The sequence below is a fragment of the Leptidea sinapis genome, chromosome 9 (genome assembly GCF_905404315.1).
Source record: "Leptidea sinapis chromosome 9, ilLepSina1.1, whole genome shotgun sequence".
NCBI lineage: Eukaryota > Metazoa > Arthropoda > Insecta > Lepidoptera > Pieridae > Leptidea > Leptidea sinapis.
The window spans coordinates 10,650,416-10,662,974 of NC_066273.1; the positions used below are offsets into that span (position 1 = coordinate 10,650,416).

Genomic DNA, 12,559 nt, shown 5'->3' on the forward strand with positions numbered 1-12,559 from the left:
AGTGTATGGTTTACGTGTACAGTCGTCAACGGTTCACGCTCCGAGCGTACAAACGCGGCTGGGTGTCGTGTCGGGATGGAGTGCTCCGTATTCACAGCACGAGAGAGTCCGCCGCAAAGGGGGACGCGCCTTCTTATGCCGTCGAACTGAGAGGGGCCGAGGTATGTACCATAAATATTTACTATATTCTACCAACCAACCTTGGACAACTTGGGTTTATGATAATAAAAAACCCGCACCCTACGAAAAACAGGGACTTGCAATCCATTTAATTGTTCAAGGTTAGAAGCATACTTTCAATTTAAAAACCATTTCTTGACCCTAGTGTTCCAACATCAATATCCTAGTAACGTTACAGAAAATAAATATATTCTTAACCCATTGGTGGCTATCTGCTAAACAAAATTTAACTTACGCCTCCAATACTGGCAATATTAGGATAATACCCAACGGTTAACAGTGTTGTCAGATACCGAACATAAAGTAGCTTCTGTAAATGTAGCCAACCACAGCTGGAGAGTTTAGCAAATAGATTAATGAGTGGTGTAGGTTTAAATAAAACACTTTAAAGGATTAAAACGAATGTGTTTTTACATTAGTTATTGCGTAAAAGTTACATTTTCAAAGCACGGTGTCAGGGGGACTGCGGTTGACAAGACTAAGTGTCGAGACCAGTATAGTACCATTTTTTCCTCGGAGGTGGTATTTACTTTCGGAACGTTTTAATCTTAAAGTGTTTTTTTTAAATGTAAACTCGCGATATTCGAATAATAAACAGTAGTGTAGGTGTTGGACTGTTAGCTTAACGCCTAGTGGTAGCACCCGTTGGATCTTACCCAAACGTAACGTAATCCTGCATAGCCTGTGGCGTTGATGGCGCAATATGTAGAAGAGAAGGTTCTCGTCCGCCACGTACCAATGTATTTTCCGTTTTCCAATTCATATGTACTTTTACTCGTCGGTCTTCAGCTTTATAAGGTCGACATTATTCGATGAGTTGATTACAAGAGAGTATGGGCGGCGGTGATCACTTACCATCAGGTGACCCGTATGCTCGTTTGTTTTCCCATTCCATAAAAAAAGTCCAAAAATTTTGATACAAATTGAAATTTAATAGTACTGATACAAATTGACGATATAACAATCCCAACAAAATATTTTTTGAGCAATAAAGTCCTTTGTGACGGAAGACGTAGTGTTGGTAGGCCTCACAAGATGGACCGATGGATCTGGTCAAGAATACGTTGGGGACAGCGTGGCACCGACCGTCGTGGAGATCTTTGGGGGCCTTTGTGCAGCAGTGGACGTCTTCCGACTGATATTTATTTATTTTAAAAAGGAAACAAACGCATACATCACTATAGTAAAAAAAATTAAATTAAATAAAATAAAAAAATATGATAATGATGATGATTTTCCAAGCATCGCAATAAATAATATTGATATACAACTATTAAAAAAAATAATAATCAGGTGTGTTCTGTCACCCACTGGGTTTAATTATAAATATAATATAATTCCAGGTAACTCCCGACGCACACCCGGTGTCAGGCAGATACGGGATCAAATTGGAGATCCCGTCGGAGGACACGATGCACGAGATGTGGCTCAAATGTGACAACGTGAGTTACACAAATAAAGTAAAATAAGCCTTAATTACTGACTAATAGATGACTAGAGTATTCGTAAGTTCTGTTACGAAAAAAAAAATTAGTTTATTCTTTATGACGTAATGTAATCTTAATAAAAAAAAAATACCAGTGGGAGGCTCTTTTGCACAGGATGCCGGCTAGATTATGGGTACCACAACGGCGCCTATTTCTGACGTGAAGCAGTAATGTGTAAACTTTACTGTGTTTGGGTCGGCAATTACTGGGCAAATGAGACAAACATCTTATGTCTCAAGGTGACGAGCACAATTGTAGTGCCGCTTAGAATTATTGGGTTTTTCAAGAATCCCGAGTGCGGTACTGCATCGTAATGGGCAGGGCGTATCAATTACCATCAGCTGAACGTCCTGCTCGTCTCGTCCCTTACTGTCATAAAAAAACCTTGTATATGTATTTATTTATTGAAGTCAGAGCACCGGAACTTTTGGCTTTTAATATGTATGTAATATGTAATTTGTCTGGCCATGAATCTATGACTTTACACCACAGACTAGCATTGTTAAAGTTGTAACAGCAACTGCCACCAATCTGTTTGAATCCATAAGTCTTATTTGTTGAACACTATAGATGTAACTTTTTTGTTTTTCTTTTGTCTTTTTAATGTACTTAGATTATAATGGGGCTGACTTGTACATACGTATAAAAGCCCCTAAATCAATAATAAAAAAACTGCCACCAACACCTCAAGTCATTAATAAAAACTTTTGTTGCTTGCCGAAAAGGCTAAGAGAATGTATATTTAATTTTAATTGTTCGTAAAAATATTGGAAAAAATGACAGATAATTATGATGAATAAATATTTATTTGAATAATATGCAAACATTTTTTTTTCTGAGAATTCTTTACACTTTATAAGGGCCCACGCGCCACGACTGTAAATGTCAGGAATATACAGTCGAATTAGCGCATTATAAATATCAGGGGCATCTATGAAGGTCGATAATGTAATACAGACATGGTACAATTATGATACTATTATTGTGTATATATTAATTATGTCTCTGTGTGTCCTGTAACCAGGAGGATCAATATGCTGACTGGGTAGCAGCATGTCGCCTGGGCTCCCGCGGTCGTTCCCTTGCGGACGCGGCGTTCGCCAGTGAGGCGGCGACTGTCAAGTCCCTGCTGGCTCTCCAGAGACCACAACCTGCCGCAGCGCTGCATCATCACAGTCTTCCGCACCTCGACCATCTACAGCCTGAGAACTTCCTCGCGCCGAGGTTCCTCAAGAAACTTAAGAGCAAAGTAAGCCTAAATTTTTGTGAAACATCTGTATGTTCTTCCGTCTTCCTGTATGGACCGGAATATTATAAAAATATTTTTTGCATTTTTTTCCATATTTGGTGTAGTACATAGTGGGAGGCTTCTTTGCACTGACTGCCGGCTAGATTATGGGTACCACAACGGCGCCTTTTTCTGCCGTGAAGCAGTAATGTGTAAGCAGTAAAGTTTTGAGCAAATCAGCCTTAACAAACTTTTTCAAGATGACGAGCGCAATTGTAGTGCCGCTCAGAATTTTTGGGTTTTTCAAGTATCCTGAGCGGCTCTGAATTGTAATGGGCAAGGCGTATAAATTACTATCAGCTGAACATCCAGATCGTTTAGTCCCTTATTGTCATTAAAAAATCGCCTTGTATCGCCTACTACAACCTGTTAAGAGTCATAGGAATCGCTAGCATTAATCACCTGATGAACGATGTAACTATTCTCTTCCATCTACACACCCATGCTTTAAATCCTCTAATAAAAATTCTAAAACAGGTAGCTTATTGCCAACATTAAAACACTCATGTCCTAATAACCATTACATCATCCAAACGAGTATTGTAATGGAATTCAGTACAACATTACACCACTCGTTTGGGTGATGTAATGGTTTCTAGGACTGTCTTTTTTATTATGTGTGTAGATAAAGTCTTGTATGCAACTGTTGATAATAAGATATTAAAACACTCATGTGGTACTCGTACTATTATCAACCCGCATTCGTGTTTTAATATACCTTATTACACAACAGTTGCATAAATAACTATTCCGTTACAGTTCACCCAAAGAGTACTCGAAAGCCACGCGAACGTCAAGGATCTGCCGCTGCTTGAAGCCAAGCTCCAGTACATCAAGACGTGGCAGAACCTGCCCGACTACGGCCAGACGCTGTTTGTGGTGCGCTTCATGACACACCGCAAGGACGAGATCATCAGCATCGCCAGTAATCGCATCATGAGGCTCGATCCCAGCACCGGCGACCACATCAAGACATGGCGGTTTAGCACCATGAAGGTAATTACCAATTATGATAAATAAAAAGGCATTTATGTTCTCGATATTGATTCCTTTGGAATTCTTTTTGATGTCAGTTCAAACACTACCACCGCTTCGGAAATAAATGGCGCTCTGAGAGAGAAGAAACGGCGCAAGAAACTCTCCCATTCTGTTATTGCTGTATAGTAATCATAATCTAGTTCCAGGCTATAATTTTATTGCTATTATTATTATAAAGCAAAATACGATTTCTGCTGTGCACCCTAACAGTAGCAAATACCACTAAATATGCATCTATTCACAATCGGCATAACAGTCAGTCTCAAGTACAATGTGTCACTAATATAATACTGGAATGTACAGGAGTGACCGTCCAATGGGCAAAAATTCTCGTAAATATTGGGGCTTTCCGAGAATTCTATGAACATCCCGAGAAATTTTTGAAATTTGAAAGAGCTGGTTACAGTGACCTGCACGTAAAACAGACCCAATTAAGCAGTTTAATTGCGGAGACAGAAGCTCCCCACCCAAAGTAGCATACCGACAAACGCAACCTTCGATCCATTCATATTTATGTGTTTTGCTGAACAAGACTCACATACTGGTCACACTATACTAATAAATGGAGCGCCGATTTTTTTTATACCATAAGATGTGTGTTTCTGAGGGTGTAGTATATAATACTTATCCGGAATCTCTATTTTTTTTACTTCGAAATACCTATATATTTGTAATACAAATAATTCAGTCAATGACATTTGATTATATATGAGAATTCATACAATGAGCGGGCGCGGGGTACTTAATTTATGTAGCAAAACAAAGTTTACCCAGTCAGATTTTATTAATACGTATAGATGAACTAATCTCTGATAAAAAGGCAGTTTTTGTAAAAGAGTTCCAAGTTTAGATAGTAAATTGATCTATAGACCCCGTAAGTCCATTTACTAGGCTCCGAAAATATGCTAAATCTTTTAAAGTGCACTGTGTTATATTTTATAATAAACTCCGAAATGATATTACAATATAAGCCCTATTATAATGTGAAACATTATTTTAATGATAAAGATAGTTGGGATTAATGTTTCTAAATTTATTGTTAATGAATATTGTTATACTCATTTGAATGTTATTGTAACTTTTGTACTTCATCCTGATTTGCACTAAATAACTTATTTTTACAGTGAGTAAAGATTTTTTTGTGAATTTGAATATATTGTTTTCAGGCATGGAATGTGAACTGGGAGAATAGACACTTGATGGTACAATTTGAAGAGGGCAACATTATCTTTTCGGTGCAGTCTGCAGATTGCAAAGTGGTGCATGAATTCATTGGTGGTTACATATTCCTTTCAATGAGATCCAAGGACGCCAACCAAACCCTCGACGTAGAACTATTCCACAAACTCACCGGAGGTTGGACATAAACACATTCATCGACGAAATAGTGAATAATATTAAAGACTTAAATGTGCCTTGCGTGAATACCACTAATTGAAATAGTATTTTTTAATATCTCACATCTCTATATTTATATCAGCACAATTGACTTGGAAATAATATTTAATTACTAGAAACTAGGCGCTTCCAATTTAGCATTTGTATTGCCAAATAATTTCAATGAATTTAACGCTTGACTTATATTATTTCAATGCCAATGATAACAACATATTGTGTTACCCTTTATAAGTTATTGAAACATATTATGAATAAAATATTGTTAATTGGACAATATTGTATAAACCTAACCTCAAAAACTGACAGTTATATTGTTGAGTCAAATCATGTCAAAATAGCCAGCAATATTTATGAAAAAAACCTCTATAATCTATTGTTCTATGTTTCAATAGCAATATTACCTATTACACATAAAGAAACTTACCTATTGGTACCGTATTTTCACTAAAAATGTTGTTTTATCACATTCTATTAAATAGACAGAAACAACATTAAAATTTGAGTTAATTTTACTCAAAACTCATTTACTACCTTTGAAAAAGCACAAAGTCAATATTTTTACTCTTATTAGAATAAACTTTACATTCATATAAAGTATTTTTTTTGGAACCTGTTTTTTTTTTGCTGAAAAATAGTGAATCAAAAAGTTTTATTTAATATCTGAGATTTCTTAGATAATATTGAATACAATAATGATATATGGTGCTTTCAAATAATAATATTTAATATAATTTCGTGTGGCCTTATCTTTAGGAAGGCATTTTATTTTCTTGTTATCTAACATATTATTATAATTAAAAAAAATAGTTTTAAGCATATTTGCAGAATAAGCATTCGTGAGATGAAAATTAAGAAAAGAATGTTGTAGGTGAAAATGGGGTTGCATATAATGCTAAAATATGTGAAATAATATGTATTAACAATATTGTGCCTATTTTTAATATAGAATTATTGTACAAAATATATTTTTACTTTATAAAACAATATGTTTGTAAATTGATGTTTAAATGTAAATTAATAACAATTTAAAAACATGTCTTTTATTTATACCATATTAAATGCTCCATTTTATGGACTATCTATATAATGAATTGCTGTTCGTTAGTCTCGCTAAAACTCGAGAACGGCTGGACCGATTTGGCTATATTTGGTCTTCAATTATTTGTGGAAGTTCAGAAAATGCCACTATTTCGTCTTTTATTCTTGCCTTGTGCCATAAGACGTGTCTTGCTCAGAGCAAAGATTAGCGGTTGTGTTGGTAGTCCACCCCTAACTATCAACACATTCCAGTGCTGCTAAGAGGTTCTTGAAAATAAAAAATTCTGAGCAATCACTCATCACCTTGCAAGATAAGATTTTAAGTACAAATGAGGTTTCAACAAGAGGGCAGTCTGCTCCATGCTTGATGTGACTTTTGCAACATTAGGGTAACCCACCCCAATTTTCCTTCACACGACACGCCACAAATTACGATATCATCCCCACCAAATGGATATACATCCACACCTACATAATATGTGCAGTTTTCAAGAAACTTTCTTCCACATACAACCAAGCTGTGGAATGAACATCCTTGTACAGTGTTTCCATGTCAATACAACAAGGTAATATTCAAAACAAGCGCTACAGCTTTCTAAAAGGCCTGCAACAATGCTGTGATTCCCTGTGATGTTGCAAGAGAATGTGGGAGGTGATGATCACTTAACATCAGATGACCTATACACTTGTTTTCCGTACTCTTCCTTAAAAAGTTAATATATTCTTGTGAGTCAGTAGCCCAGTGATTTGACTAGCTATGGGCGCCCTTGAAACCGAAACAAAAAGTGCTTGCACATTGCCCCTTGATGGCAGAAAAAGTATATGTGATAACAATCTAGCTAGAATTGTGTGAAGCCTCGCTCTTTCTGTAGATCAACAAAATAATTGGGAGGCAGCCTTAGTTGGTCTATCATCAACATCGGAATTAAACTATTATGTGTATTATGATCTGTATCACGAAAAATCAGCTGTACACATGTATCTAAAACTAATCCTAACATAACTCAAAATTTCTTAATTAGTACAAACACATTAACAATCACATATTCTATTCTTTCTACTATGGCTCCAGTGGAAGGTATACCTACCACAAGTTTACCAATGTCACGTTAAGGTAGACCACCAAGCTTAGAGTATTCTTTTACAAATTTTAATGGTAGTGATCGGTGCTTAAGGTTGAAACAAGTTTTATTTTCTTATACCTGAAACAAATATACATGCTGTTAGGACTATAAGGGACATACACAAATATAATTACTTAAATTATTTGATATACGTACTTAGTGCTATTTACAACTTAATCTTATTTATTTTAATATATTTACACAAAATATATACAAAAGGAGTGAAAACTAGGGAGAGGAGACATTTAAAGGAAGTTAGGCGGGGAATTCAGGAGGTATAAAATTGTATAAAGAAGGTTGCGTTAAAGGGCAATTGAAGAATAAATGATCCACGTTTCCCTCATCTAGACCACATTCACACAAGGAATTGTCCCTAATTCTTATTTTAGCCAAAAATACTGGGGTACAAGCATGATTAAAACGTAAACGACAAATAGTTGAAATCACTGACTTGTTGGGAATTTTAAATTTGGAGAACCAAGGTTTCTGAGGAATTACGGGTTGTAGATCTCCATAAATTATGCTGCAGCACCAACAGGGCTCATGTCTGTTTTTGAAGCATCAGTGTAGATTTTATGCCAATTTTGAAAATCAGAGTACATTATCTGAGAAAAAGTTTTATTGACTTCTATGGAAAACTTATCTATACCTAAGTTTAAAATTACAGATGGTTGGAAAGTGAGTGCAATAAAAGGCATAATAGAGGCAATTTAGAATATTGGAAGAGAGGGTGAGAGAGGTGAGAGAATAATAAGTAACTGTGGAGAATGCAGGGTCTTTTGTCTTCAGGAATATTATTATTATTGTATAAAGCAAATAGTTGATCTAATTTTGGAAGCAAGGGATGTCCTCAACTTTCAGCTAATTTGAGAAAAAAATTATTGGGAAGAAATTGACGGCGAAGTGAAAGGGGAGGTTCCACACACTCTACTTGCATGGCATTAATCGGGCTAGATTTCATGGCTCCTAATATTATGCGTAAGCATTTAGCCTGAATTTTGTCCAGTTTATTCAGACCTGCTTTATTTCCTGGGATCAAGAACATAGTGCCGTAATCCATGTGGCTGCGAATGATTGCATTGTACAATAATTTTTGGGTGAAGGGGTGAGCTCCCCACCAGACACCAGATACAGAGCGCAGGATATTAATGTTTTTCTCACATTTCTGTGAGACATAATCAAACTGCTTTATGCCTGATAATTTTTGATCTAACCAAATCCCTAGAAATTTAACATTGGTAACAACAGGTAACTCAACATTATAAATTTTAATTTTAATATGAGGAAAAATTCTTTTATTTGTAAATAAAACTACTTTGCTTTTAGCAGTTGATAGTGACAACCCAACATGGGTTGTATTAAATAATCAGCAAGATATTCAAGTGCACAATTTAACTGATTGGATGAATCCTGTATGGACTTGTTGGAAGTATACAGAACAATATCATCTGCATATTGCAGCATTTGGCAGAAGGGGGATACAGAGCTATTGAGGTCATATGTATACAGATTGTAGAGAAGGGGACTAAGGACTGAGTCTTGAGGTAAGCCTTTCCAAACTGACTTAGGAGGGAGGTAAGAGGATGGACCTTTGATAGTGATTGTTCTTTCCATTAACATGTTACATATGAAACGAGATAGCTTCACGGGGATACTCAGCTGGTTGAGTTTACTCCTGAGTAGAGGAAGTGATACATTATCATATGCAGATTCTATGTCATGGAAAACTCCCAAAAGGTGTTCTTTACTGAGCGCTGCTATTCTTATGTCAGTTGTAAGGATGCCTAAGCTATCTAGGCAACTCTTGCCCTTTCTGAAACCATATTGAGAGTTGGAAAGGAGATTATTGTTTTCAACAAACCACTCAAGTCTGTGTTTTATCATGATTTCAGAAACTTTTGCAAGAGTAGAAGAGAGGGCAATTGGTCTATAGCTTGTGGCTTCAGATGGATTCTGACCAGGTTTAAGAATTGGTTGGTTGGAATTATTACCTGATTTTTCCAGGGTGGTGGGATGACCCCAAAATCACAAAGGTTATTTATAATATCTAGGTAATATTTCTTGGATATAGTTGATGAGTTTTTGATGAAAGAATAGGGGATTCTATCAGCGCCAGGAGCAGAATCTGCTAGACCGTCTAAAGCGAGAAGGAGTTCAGAAAAAGAGAAAGGAGACTCTAAACTATGAGTAGAGGCTAGAGGGCTTGGAGGGGATGGAAAATAGTCCATGTTTGGAACTGAAGGGGGGGACAATCTATCTGAAAAGTATTCAAGCCATAAAGATGAATCCACACTTAAATCATGCTCTTGAGCACAAAATGAACCTCTAAATTTTTTAATTTGTTTCCAAACCATTGAGGATGAAGTGCTTGGAGACAAATTTTTGGCAAAAGTTAATCCATCCTTGCTTTTTCTTTTTTTTAAATAAATATGTAGCTTTAGCCGCAACTTTTTTATAGTGAATAAAGTTAGAAAGTGACATGTTTCTGTTATATTTTTTTTCCGCTAACTTCCTTTCTTTGGCAGCAGCAGTGCACTCAGCATCCCACCAAGGAGTTGAAATTTTATTTAAAATAGGTTTCTTCAAAGGGAGGTTATTGTCACCACAAGTAATCATAGCGGTTGTAAATTTCATATAGTTATCTACTACATTAAGATGGTTAGTGACTGGCAACTCTGCAATTTTTTTATCCAGACAAGAAGAGTAATAAAGCCAATTTGCATTTACTTTGTCAGGGATAGATATGATTATAGGGAAATGGTCACTGCCATAGGAATTTTGTAAAATGTTCCAAGAAAGGAGAGGAGCCAGACATGGAGAACACAAGGTGAGGTCAACTGCACTTTTGGGATTTTGAGAGGTGAAACCCTGCGGGTAGGAGAGCCATCATTGATAATACACAGATCACACTCATCAAATATGTCTAACAGAGAGAGGGCAAAAAAATCTATGTGGCCCCGAGCCCCATGAAGTGTGATGAGCATTAAAGTCTCCCATAATAATAATAGGAGGGGGAATAGATGAAATTAAAAAGAGGATATCAGCAATCATGGTTGACCGAGGTTGAGGTACATAGATTGAGACTAGAGAGATGTTCATAACCTTTGCTGCAACTATATTTATACCTGGATGAGGACTAGGAAGGGTAATCGAGGAGAAGGGAAGGGTTCATCTGATTAATAAGGCACATCCTGCACCAACACTTTCTGCTCGATCATCTCTAAGGCATACATAGCCGGTCACCCTGAAGTGTGAACCAGGGACCAGCCATGTCTCAGAGATGGCGATGGCAGAAGAAAGATATTTATTTATGAGATGTGTAAGACTGGGTTTTTTAGGACGTAGGCTTCTGGTGTTCCATTGCAGAATGGACACTGGGGCCATGGTTATTAACTAAGGACAGAATTTGTGAAAGTTGATGGGCAACATTGGATGGTAAGCTTAGACTGTTTTTAGTTATCAGGGATAGAATGATGGGCAGGAGAGCCTCGAAGAGGTTATCATCCTGTGCTGATGATGAAAAATAGTGCAGAACCATTCGGGAAGGATGAAGGAAGATCGGCAATGATGGCCTGATGAGCAGCACGATCGTAGGACTTACTTAAAATGGGTCTGGAGCGTGAAGGGAGTGTTACAGTTTTCCTGTAACTGACAGTAGGAGAAATGGGTGGCTGAGTGGTATGAGTTGAGGAAGAGTTATGGGGTAATGAGGGATTGAGGAGAATTTCAGAGTAAGACTTTACTGATTTCAGGCAACGGTTTGCTGCCTCCTCATAAGATAAGTTTTCCTGAGACATGATTGCTTTAATGGATTTTTGTCTACCATGTTCAGGACAAGCTTTGTTGGTGGCAAAATGTTGACTTGAGCAATTTATACAAGAAGCATCTTTATCAATAACCTCACACGTATCACCTGCATGGGATTGGGCACATTTGAAGCACCAATTGATAGTACGGAAGAGGTAAGTTTCTATGGGGAGGGAATTGTGGAAAAGGAAGATTTTTCCCGGAAGCAATTGGCCTTGAAATGTTAATACAATGGTTTGGGTTGGTACCCAAGTCACTCCACCCTCCTCAATTACTTTCCTCTTGAGTCTGCGAGCCTTTAAAATCTTTCCACAACCAGTGGTAAGATCAACCGACTCCACAAACTCATTCATAGACAGGTCCACTGGGACTTGACGAACTAAACCCATCTTGGTGATGTTATAGTTGGGAACTGTTGCGGTATATTTATTAGCGGCTAAAAGTGGGTTATCAAGAAAACTGTTGGCATCTTTGGGTGTTTTAAATACTATTGAAATTTTATTTCTACCTACTTTTTTTATTCCGTCAGGGCAAATATTAGCGATTTTGTGCCTGTGGAGTAGCTGGCCGAATTTAATTGGCTTTATAGTGAGACCTGAGGCAGGGTCTTCTTCCGTACGGGAGACGTGGATCAAAAAACATCCTTTATCAAATGTTGTATACTGTTTGATACCAATTATTAACGATGGATAGAGGCATTTTGGATAGAGGCAGAAGCCATGTCCGTATCGATAATTGTTTTTTTAGGCGCTGTGTTTCCTGAACAACTATCTTCTAGCCGTCGTTTCGAGCCGGTGAGAGCAAGAATATCCGGTGGATCCGGAGGAGAGATCTCCATAGTGTAGAAGTTAGTTGCTGTTAGTTAGGTTAGATGTATGATGAACTAATATCTATATTAAAATGTTAAGACCACTCACCATAAAAAATGTATAATAACAGAAAAGAAAACTGCTGCAATCAATTTAACAATATGCTGCAGTAGATGAAGCCTTTTAAAAAAAATGGTAACTAAAACTCGACTCACGCGTGATAGCCTTCGTCCACCGTCAAAAATTTCAACAATCACATATATTATAATAATAATAATATTGACACATTTTTACACAAATTATCTTGCCCCAAACTAGGCTTATAGCCTGTATTATGGGTTGCAAGCACATTTGAAATTGCAAGTATGAAACTCTCCTGGTAGATTTAGA

General features: G+C 36.9%; 1 protein-coding gene and 1 long non-coding RNA gene across 5 annotated transcripts in view; both read left to right on the plus strand.

Annotated features, from left to right (window-relative positions):
• Positions 1-6,423, plus strand: part of LOC126966131 (unc-112-related protein-like) — an 87,966-nt gene extending 81,543 nt beyond the window's left edge. For all 4 annotated transcript variants that reach the window (XM_050810060.1, XM_050810059.1, XM_050810061.1 and 1 more), the window contains 5 exons: positions 23-161; positions 1,524-1,622; positions 2,692-2,916; positions 3,715-3,951; positions 5,160-6,423. In XM_050810060.1, coding sequence (XP_050666017.1) covers positions 23-161; positions 1,524-1,622; positions 2,692-2,916; positions 3,715-3,951; positions 5,160-5,360 — 901 coding nt within the window. In that variant the 3' untranslated portion in view covers positions 5,361-6,423. The remainder of the gene's footprint in view (positions 1-22; positions 162-1,523; positions 1,623-2,691; positions 2,917-3,714; positions 3,952-5,159) is intronic.
• A 1,805-nt stretch (positions 6,424-8,228) lies between these two features.
• Positions 8,229-10,007, plus strand: LOC126966207 (uncharacterized). Its single transcript, XR_007729693.1, has 3 exons — positions 8,229-8,801; positions 8,880-9,097; positions 9,446-10,007. It is a non-coding gene; the product is annotated as an uncharacterized LOC126966207 (long non-coding RNA).
• Positions 10,008-12,559: the final 2,552 nt, after the last annotated feature.